The sequence below is a fragment of the Chinchilla lanigera genome, unplaced genomic scaffold (genome assembly GCF_000276665.1).
Source record: "Chinchilla lanigera isolate Chin_1 unplaced genomic scaffold, ChiLan1.0 scaffold00013, whole genome shotgun sequence".
Taxonomy (NCBI): Eukaryota; Metazoa; Chordata; class Mammalia; order Rodentia; family Chinchillidae; genus Chinchilla; species Chinchilla lanigera.
In genome coordinates this window covers 21936503-21946934 of record NW_004955414.1, presented here as the reverse complement: position 1 = coordinate 21946934, position 10432 = coordinate 21936503, and the positions used below count along the sequence as shown (strand labels likewise).

At 43.2% G+C, this 10432-nt stretch overlaps 3 protein-coding genes across 4 annotated transcripts in view; 2 read left to right on the top strand and 1 right to left on the bottom strand.

Annotated features, from left to right (window-relative positions):
• Positions 1-1568: 1568 nt before the first annotated feature.
• Positions 1569-2534, bottom strand: LOC102015189 (olfactory receptor 52W1). Its single transcript, XM_005380116.1, has one exon. It carries the CDS (start codon positions 2529-2531, stop codon positions 1569-1571), a length of 963 nt encoding a protein of 320 aa, XP_005380173.1. The 5' UTR covers positions 2532-2534.
• A 4126-nt stretch (positions 2535-6660) lies between these two features.
• Positions 6661-10432, top strand: part of LOC106146227 (olfactory receptor 56A4-like) — a 99394-nt gene continuing 95622 nt past the window's right edge. Inside the window, exon 1 of the mRNA XM_005380108.2 lies at positions 6661-6739. The gene's annotated coding sequence lies outside the window, so the exon portion shown is untranslated. The remainder of the gene's footprint in view (positions 6740-10432) is intronic.
• LOC102012951 (olfactory receptor 52N2) overlaps positions 6673-10432 on the top strand; it is a 163249-nt gene continuing 159489 nt past the window's right edge. The window contains exon 1 of one of the 2 annotated variants that reach the window (XM_005380112.1): positions 6673-6739. The gene's annotated coding sequence lies outside the window, so the exon portion shown is untranslated. The remainder of the gene's footprint in view (positions 6740-10432) is intronic. The other variant, XM_005380109.1, reaches the window with a different exon arrangement.

Below are 10432 nucleotides of genomic sequence, written 5' to 3'. Positions count from 1 at the left end.
TGTATACATGTTTGTTCACATCTCGATTATTTTTTTCAGAATATGTTTTTATTAAAAGGGAATCACTAAGTGAAGAATATATGTATCTTAAAGACTTACTACCCATTCAGATTAGTGTTTTGTCAGTTATTCACACAATCATTGTTTGGAGGGGTTTTAAACTGAGAACTTTATGGAAAAAAAAATTAGTCTTGAGAATGACTGAATCCACATTGCACTGATTTTTAGATACTCTTCTTACCTACTTGGATTCAGTATAGCAACACCCAACAATCATGTAGATTGTGTGTGCTGTCTCTTCAGTTCTTGTTGATAAGGACCTGGGAAGACTCCATGTGGTCCCAGAGATGGCATCATCTACGTTTTCAGGTCTGCAGCTGCCTCTTCTAGGTGGTGTCCCATGGTACTTGGTCCAGCTATCTGAATTCAGTTGGTTGGGTTGCTGCTGGCTCTATGTCTTCATGGTTACCTGTGATTGTGATAGTTCTCTTGGAGAGCTGGGATATGCCTGTGCAGCTTGCAGCATCTTTGATTGCATAATAGTGACTCCCTACTTTCCATAAGAGATTTTGAACACCGTGCTGGTATGAAAGACCTTTTATGCAATGTCCCTTTTCCTGTGGAGTCCTCTCTGAAAGTGAGTCCTCTGTTAGGCAACACCATGACACTTCCTGTTTAATACCTTTTTCCTCTGGCAGCTGCAGCAGTGTGAAATATTCCTATTTCATCATATTGCAACAACATCATGAGCTTTACATGACACTGACCAAGGTAGATAGGGGTGCCAGTGGGGAATTCATCTGGGGATGATACATTCTTGGTAGAGGGTACACAGGAGATTGGCAAGCAGTCATTGTGACAACCCCAGGCAAGCAGGTGATACCCCAGGCAGCATAATTTTTTCTGGGACACCAAAGTTTTTTTTTTCATTTGAATCCCTACCCCTGAAGCCACAGGCCCAGGGAAAGATTCTAGCTGTTAATTCTTGAGACTTAGTGGGATTAGGGAGGGGGAATAGTGATTACGAGAGACCATTGGGATAGCTTAAAAAGCAGTGTTCTGAAAACAAAAAAAAAGCAGTGTTCTGGACAAATTGACTCACAGTCACATCTAGACTCTCAGAAGTAGGGGATAACCCTGTATAGCTCCCTTCCTGAAGACAGGCTGACAGCAGCATCTGGCTTCAAGGATAGGAAGGGCTGTAATCACACAGAAGCGCTCAGGCATCTTCAGTGGCCAGGTCCCCAAGTTTGGGATCTGTAGAGGAGCTTAGGCAGGCTTAGGTTGAAATGATAGGGGTGGGAGTAAGGAAAGATTTCCCTCAGTTGATTGATTTCTGGTCCCAACTGATTCTCTTGTTTTCCTTGCTTGGTAACGCATAGCCCCTTGCCTTCTGCCTCCTCAAGGCTGGGCCAAAGTCTACAGATGCCAGTGGGACACACGGAGCTTCACAGAAAATACCTGCCTAGTCATCGCGGTTGTGTACAGAGAAAGCCACAGTGCTGACCCCAGTGTTCCTCCGGATGCCGCCCCTCCTTCCCTCCAGACTCCACTGTTCCCCTTGTCCATTAGAACTGGGCTTTTCTGAATGTGAGCGTTTCCAGGAGTCGCTCCCTGATCTGCTTGGTGCGGACACCGTAGATGAGGGGGTTGAGGGCTGGAGGCAGCAGTAAGTAGATGATGGAGAGTAGGACGTGCACAGGCTTTGGGACAGTGTGACGACCGAAGCGGTGTGTGAGGTAGGAGAAGAGACCAGGCACATAGAAGGCCAGAATGACACAGATGTGAGAAGTACATGTGCCGAAGGCCTTGGCACGGGCTTCCCGGGTGGGCAGCCGCAGCACGGCATGGGCAATGAGCCCGTAGGAGCCAGTGATGCCCACAATATCCACACCTGACACGGCCAGTGAAAGTGCCAGCCCATACAAGTTGTTGGCGCGTGTGTTACCCACCACCAGCTCTACCACTGCCATGTGTGCACAGTAGGCATGGCGTATGGTCTCGGCACAGAAGTGCTCAAATCGTGCCACCAGCAGAGGGAATGGCACAACAATGGCTATGGCTTTGAGTGCCAGCGCCAAAGCTGCGTAGCCCACACGGGCCTTGGTAACTAGGACAGGGTAGTGCAGTGGGCGCCCTACAGCCACGGCACGGTCACAGGCCATGGCCAGAAGCACACCAGATTCCACAGCAGTCAGCGCGTGCACGAAGAACATCTGCACCAGGCAGGCAGCATACGGTATAGGCCGGGGCCCAAGCCACAGCACAGCCAGCAACGCAGGGCCTATCGATGTGGCTAAGCCCAGGTCTGTGGCTGCCAGTGTGGCCAGAAGTAGAAACATGGGCTGGTGCAGTGTGGAGTCTACTCGCACCACCGTGAGAAGTGCCCCATTGCCCAGCAGGGCCAGCAGGTACATGGGCCCAAACATCAGTGCCAGCCAGGCCTGGGCACGCCCTAACCCTGGAATGCCAGTCAGTATGAAGAAGGGTGGGTGTAGGAAGGTGGAATTGGACGGTGGAGTTTCTACCATCCTGTGGGGCGTGAAGCTGTAGGTTCGTGTGGGCATGATTCCTGAGCAGCGAGGAACAGCAGGACAGACTTGGGGAGTGTCACCGTGACACACACCCATCCATGGAGTATGTACAGGAGTAGCGAAGGGCCAGGCCGGTCACCAGGATAACCTTTGCTTGGTGGGTTCGGGATGGCTAATTATGCTCACAGTCCCAGCAAGGATGAGAGAAGTCTTCATTCCTAAAATCCCAGAAGGGCTGTAGGGGCCGTGGGGGATGGCAATAGGAGGACGTAACGAGGAAGGCGACTGCTGCAGTGGCTGCCACGCCAGAGCCTTCCAGCTGGAGACCAGCTGAGAGCAGAGCTGAGATGAACTCTCTTCTTTTCAGGTCTGAGTGGCATTAGTCTCAGCCTCTGTATTGGAGGAGAAAACCAAAGTTGGGTGGGGATCAAGGTATCCTGCCCTTGACTTTATCTTTGGGAGGGATCTCTGAGCCTCAGCTTTCTCAGCTCAAGAAGGGGAGTGGGTACAATGAAGTGAGGTGTTTCCCAGCATTAACATTCTGTGCACCGACCCTGCGAGAGGTGAGCAGGCAGAGTGGGAAGAGAGAGAAACGGTGATGGGAGGCTGATGGGATCTTGAGTGATGCTGGGAGCTCGGAGGGACAGGAAAAAATTGGGTTGGTTTGGAAGTGTGGGGTACTTACATTCTAAATTTGGTGTTGAAGCAGTAAACTTGAACAGGTGAGTTGAAGTTGGGGCTGGGGAGCATGGGTGAAAGAGAGATGGTAGCGAGAAGAAAAACCTTTTCTGATTTGTCTCCTTTTGTTTTCACTCTTGGTGATCCAGAAAGGTAGCAGTGGCGGGGGTGGTGTTTTAGGGAGGAGCGATGACAGACGGAGGAAATGGCACTCAACCCAGAGTAGCAGGCGTACGAGGAAGAAGCAGCTCTGATGCTGGAGGAGGCGGGATGAGTAGACAGACTTCCCAGCACAAGTATAATACCTGTTGAATGAGGAAGAAATCAATCGACTGCGGAAAGATCCTGGGCACCGTGCATTAGCAGCTCCTCTCCATCTTGCCCGGTGCCGTGGGACCCTTTATGTAGCTGTTCCACCTGCTTCCCTCTGGGCCTTTCTCCCGCTCAGCCTGTGCCACATTAACTCTTCCCTGTCCTGCCTCTGCTCGGCACCGAGGGGCTCAGTAAATGAGGAAGGAAACCACGCAGAGGAAAGATCTTGAAGGGAGGAATCCTTCCTCTGGGAGGTCTTTGCCAATTCCCTGAGGTCATGAGAGATATGTACTAATAAAAAAATTAAAAAGAATACATAAAAGAATAAAAAGATCTTAAAGCTGAAAAGAAGATCTTGCATTAGTTTTCAATAACATCTGTCTTACTCTATCGAAGCTACTTGAAGTTTTTCTCCCCACTAGACGGAGTTACAGGCATTCCACACTACCTTCACTGCTTATTACCATGTCTGGCTTACAGTTGGCTATGGATAAATACTTGTGGCCTTTAGCTAGTCCAAACAGCCTATTGCAACTAACAGCGATTATAGTTTTAGCAGTTTTAGATGTCTATGAAGAGAAAGTTCCTATCGATCACAAGATATAGTCACACAAAACCACAGGGCTTATTGGAAAAGTGTGTGGGCAGGGGCATAACACTGAGAAATTTATCAGTGACAACTTTAAAAAGATAGGAATCTAATGAATGTGGCAGAACTGTTTTACATACATTAAGTGGTTAGAAAGCTTATACGTACTATAATATATGTACGACACTTTATCTAGAAAAAGATTTGGAGTTTTCCTTCATGCAAGTGAGCGTTAGAAGCAATTTGTGAAATACTATAAAGCAGTGAAGGATGTTAATCTGTAATTGGGTAGAAAGATGTTAGCAGCAGATCTGGTTGTCTATAGCTTGTAACAAGTGGTGAGTTGAGGTTGTTTGTGTTTGAGTTGTGTGCCTGCTGGGGTTTCCTCTTCAGTTCAGCTCCCCCATTTTCTGTGTTTCTCAAAGATGCATTCATGTATAGGTAAACTTGAAATTCACATTATGCTCGGTTTCCTAACATATCAATTGTGTTTGAACAAATTTGCATTTCAAAACCAGCAATAGACTTTTTTTTTTTTTTTTGCTTTTTGTTTTCTGGGTGTTTTTTTTTTTGTTACAGAGAATTGAACTCAGGACCTTGCAATTGCTAGGCAGGCACTTATGCTGCTGAGCTATATCCCTGGCCCTAAAACCAGCAGTAGAGCAGAACTGGTTGATTCTCTTGTTTCTGGCCCTGTGCCAGGTGGTGAATATATAACAGTGGTAATAACAAGACCTTGCTGCCCTAAGGGAGCTCACAGTCTAGTGGACACCATGATGTAAACAGCTGTTGGACAGCTGTTAAGAGAGTCACATCAACTCAGGTCAATACCAGATAAAATGGCAGCACAGAGAAACACTGTCACTCTTCCCAAGGGAGTCAGGGGGAAGTGAGTCCCCTAGAATTTCCTATGTGCGTGCTTTGCTCTAAGCCCTAACCTCACAACAGTCACTGCAGGGGATAAAGTTCTTTCCCCCAATGTTTTAGATAAAATAAGGCACAAAGAGATTAATTTGCCCAAGGTCACACAGCTAGTGCATAGCAGAGTTAAGGTACTAAAACAGTCTGGATTTAGCATACTTACTGGTAGTGATTACTCTGAGCATGTCAGCTGAGATTTAGCATGTAACTGGGAGTTCTCTAGAATACTTGGGGCAAAATTTACCTGGTGCTGGGACAAGTATTTGAGGAGACCATGGGACTGGCAAGTGGTGTCCAGATTGCTGAATGGGATTGTGTAGCTGTGATTATTTGCCAGTGGGTGGTGACCTCCCAGCCACTCAGGAGGTAGGAGGGTGTGCTAGAGCCAGGCAGGAGTGGGGAGGAGAAAACTGCTTTTGGCCTCAAGAAGATGCTAGTGAGATTGGGCTGTTTCACATGCTTGATTTTGGTCAAAGATTGTTTATAAGATGTCAGAGGCCTCTTATGTCAAATAAGCTCAAAATTAAAGTAATTAACTTTACGTAGAAATATTCTGTATTTTGAGTTTCCCACTTTCCAGTCATCTAAGATGTACTTGGAGGTGTTATTTCTAGAAAATTCCTTCGTTGTTCCCCTAGTTCTCAGCCCATACTCACAGAAGCTCTCTGAGCACATTTTGGGTTGCTTTGCTGGTTTTTGTCTATAACGTAAGTCATTAGCACAGGGGATTTGAGAGCTGTGGCATGTCGGGGTTTGTGGCAGAGCCTGCTCCCTAGAAGATGCCTGCAAGTTGTCTGCAAGGAGTAGGGTGGAAGGAGGAAGAGATGATTCATTGGATTTCTCAGTTGCTTCTAGACTGGCATGCAAAATAGGATACAGGGGTTCAGTTTGGAGATTGACCCTGATGTTTTTACTTCTTTTGCTAATGCAGCTACCACCAATATCTGTCATACAATATGGTTCTAAGATAGTACTAACTCATGTCCATGTGAGCCTGTTCTATATGGTTTTCTGCTTGAAGTGATGCATTAATAACAACACATAAGAGCACATTATCCATTCACACAGTAGATTAGAGATCAAAAGTCTTGGGTCCTAGTGGTGCTACTCAACACTTAACCCTTTCGGAATTTCTCTAAGGCAAACTCTCAGTTGTCATATCATAATTCCTAACTCAATATGAGAACTCTCTGTGGCCAGTAGCATCACAGCAGTTGAAACTTCACCTAGTCTCTGTTTCCAAGGCATGGCAGAAGGACATGGCAGAGGAGAAACACTCCATGGCATGGCACAGGAAAGCAGAGAGAAGGATCAAGGGAGGAGGGAAGGAGATAGATCCTTCTAGGCCACACACCCAGTGACCCACCTCTTTCAACCAGGCTTTGCCTTCCAAATCACACGCAGCTATAAACTCATGAGTAGATTAATCCAGTGATTTGTATCACAACCCGTGATCCAATCAGCTCCCAAAGGCTCCACCTATGAGCACATGAGGCTTTGGGGGGACATCTAGATGTAAACCATAATAGATAGCATTTGGAACTTGAGCATTTGGAGGGTAATTATGGTTAGATGAGGTCATAAAGGTGAGACCCTCCTGAATTAGATTAGTGTCCTTATAACAAGGGAAGAGCAAGATCTCTTTCTGTCCTGCTTACCATACCTTGAGAGGACGCAGTGAGAAGGCAGCTGACCGCAAACCCAGGTGAGCCCCTATTTAGTCTGATCAGTGACAGGCCCCTTGATTTGAGCTCAGCCTCCAGAGTGGGGAGAGAGAAATGTCTGTTGTTTAAGATACCTACTCTATGATATTTTGTTATGGCACTATGAGTGGACAAAACTACACTCAAATAGCAACTAAGGCCCATGTCACTAGGAGCTTGTGTGTCTGACTCCTGTCTATTGCAGTGTGTCCTATTTTTACATCCTAATGCAGGAAAGTTGCAACAGCCTCATAACTGATCTTCTTGCCTCTGATGTTCTTTGTGGTTTTCTTTTTGGGGGTCATACTTTTGTTTGAGAAATATCTAATAGATAAAAAAGCACCAAGAATAAGAAAGTATACAAATATCAACACACCCAGAATTGTTAATTATTAATATTTTATCCCCTTTGCTTTTAGCTCTTTTTAAATAAAGGCAATGGAAGTTACAGATAAAGTCTTTTATCTTCACAGAGTCCCATTCGTTCACCTTACAGACAATATTTATCACAAATTAGAGTGTATCCTCTAATTCAGTTTTTAATAAAAACTTTTGCTAGTTGATGCTTTTAAATATTTAATTACTTCCTACTGTAGACAGGAAATTATGTTTTGGAGTTCTGCTTACATAAAGGAACACATCTTTATCTTTCCTTTAAATTTGCACATAGTTTTCCAACACATGATTATGCCAAATAGTTATTAATAGACAAAATTATTTCTGGTTATTTTGCTATGTATACTGCTATTGCTGTCTTTGTACATGTCTCCATGTATAACTAGAGACATTCTTAAAAAATTTTACGTGTGTATTTTCTTAGAGCATGTATCGAGAAGTGAAATTGCTGGATCATAAGGTCTGCACATTTGTTTCTTTAGCAGGTTATTGTCAAATTGTTGGTTTCAGTTTGTTTTTTGTCTAGCAGTTTTATGAAAGATCCTGTTTTAAAAATATCTTTTCAGAACACCTTCCATTAGCAGAATTTTTCTGACTGTGACTAATAAGAAGTATTATCTTGTTTTGATTTTTATTTCCATGAATTTAAGATTTCTCCTCTAAAACTTTTCTAATAATTTCCTTTGCCTATTTTAAAAACAAATCAGTTTCTGTGTCTCTCTATAATTATATGCAGAAATTCTCTATATACTCTAGGTACTAATCCTTTATTTTACATTTTTTTTTTTTTTCCTGTACCGGGAACCGAACTCACGACTTTGCGCTTACCAGGCAGGCACTGTGCCGCTGAGCTAAATCCCCAGCCCCTCCTTTATTTTACATTGGAAATATAACCTTCCAGTCTTTTTTATTTTTATTTGTAGTATCATTTATCTTGCAGAAAATTTGAATTTTAATACAAAGCACATCTAAGGTTGCTTTTTGTGTTATTTATAAAGTTATTTCCTATCCTGAAATTGTAAAGACACTATTATTCATTTTTGTACATTGTATAGACTTTAACACTACTTGATATCATTCCTAGTTATGATTTATTGAACACTTTCTATGAGATATTCTACACGTATATCCTTCAGTTTAATGAGGTAGACACTTATTTCCATTTTACAGATGAAATAGTTGAGGCATAGGTAGCTTACTTCTGATCACAAAATTTCTAATGAGCCTACATTTGAATCCAGGTCATTTTAGGTCCAAAATGGATCTTCCTGTTTTGTTTGTTTGTTCTTGGGACAATGCTAGCTATATAGTTCACCTAGTGTTGAAGTCATTATGTAGCCCAGGCTGGCCCCAAACTCATGGCAGTCCTTGTGCCTCAGCCTCCTGTGTTTACCTTTTTCTTATTACTAATTTCATTTCTCTACATCCTGCAGTTCCCCTTTCTTCCCTAGACAATGCAGCATTCAAGGTTGAAGGAGGAGTTGCATTGCTTTGCTTGAAATCTGTAGACAGAGCTAGCTCTTCTTATCTCCAAATTTACTGGAATATTGTTGCACCCAACCCAATCATTATTTTTATCTCCTTTGTTACATATGTTATCTATGATGAACCAGAACTTTCTGCTTCTCCTCTGTAGTTGTTATCATAGATTCTATGTCACACAGATCTTCCCATGAAAGGTCTACAATCAGTTTCTCTAAAGATACATTCAGTGTTTCATAATTTCTTGGCCCAGCACCCCTTTCTCTCTTCTGACCCTTGTGTATTAAGAGCAATGTCAGGTACTCTATAGAACTTGCTATACACTGCATGTTTGTGTCATCGGCTGCAGAGACGTGAAGACTCATTACAAATGTCATTTTATCTCAATTTTCACATTATTCAAAACTACTTCTTTTGAGCTGGACATGGTGGCAGGAACAATACAAGCTTGATCCCTGCCTTGGCAAATTAGCAACTTTGCAAGAACTTGTCAAAAAAAACAGACAAAATTCTCTGCTTTTGTATTGGCCAACCACTTCCATGTGCCTACTCTGTCCTCCACTTATGAGTGCAGGGAGCAACACCACATAGTTGTTTCATAGTTGTCTTAGTTACTTTTCTTTTTGCTTAGACACAATACCCAACACCCAAAATTAAAGGAGTAAAGATTTATTGACTTTATTTACTCACAGTCTGTAGAGGCTTCAGTTCATAGATAGCTGGCTCCAAGGCAGTGTGGCATGGCAGAAGCATCACAGAGGAGAAACAGTTCATTGCAGGCAGAAGGCAGCAAGGCAGCAAGCAACAAACAGTGATCCTCTTTTGTTCCCTTATATCTTATCCAGGCTACCCACTCTTAGCATGGGTAGCACTCACACCCAGGGTGTGGCAGCTTTAATTCTAGCATGTCACCATGAAACAGTCCCTGCATCATATCCTTGATCCCAGCAGGACACACCCTAGATTCAGCCACCCCATTGCCCACCACCACCCCTAGTTTCACACATTTTGGGGGTCTCAATGCACATATTTTGCTTATATCTGTCCCTATATGTTTATCCTAAACATCATTTAAAAATGTTTGTTATCTCTTCTCAAAATACAAATTTCACAAGTATTTACTGCAAAAACAACAAAAATAAAGATGTATAAGGAAAAAAAAGGATATTCTCCAGTTTGTCTTTGTTCCAACTCCTCTTCCATTCCTACGATAGTCTTTGTTAACATTTTGTTGTTCATTCTTTCAAACATTTCTACATACAAACATAAAGATATACAAACATATAGATGCAACATTTAGTTATTAGGGTTTGTAAATAATTTTGAAATCAAATAATATGTGTTTTACTCATATTTCTTTTACTCATTTGACAAATATTTATTGAGCACTTCCCTTTATGCAAGGTACTACAGTTAGATGGCTAACAATAATATACTGCAGCTGGGCATAGTGGTGCATGCCTGTAATCCCAGTACTTGAGAGGATGAGTCAGGAGGATCATTGCGAGTTTGAGACCAGCCTGGGCTACTGTCTTGGTTACTTTCCTCTCGTTGCTGAGACAAAATACCCAACGCCCCAAATTAAGGAAGGAAAGGTTTATTTAGCTCACAGTTTGTGGAGGTTTCAGTCCATATTTGGCTGGCTCCAAGGCAGAGTGGCACAAGGCAATAGCTGATGGCAGTGGAAGATAGCTAAAGCAGCAAGAGCAAAAAGGGAGGAATAAGAGAGAAGCCTCTATCCCTCCCTTACATTGTATGCAAACTTCCTGCCCCAGAGCAGGTGTAGCACTCACAAACATAATTCCAACATTGGACCA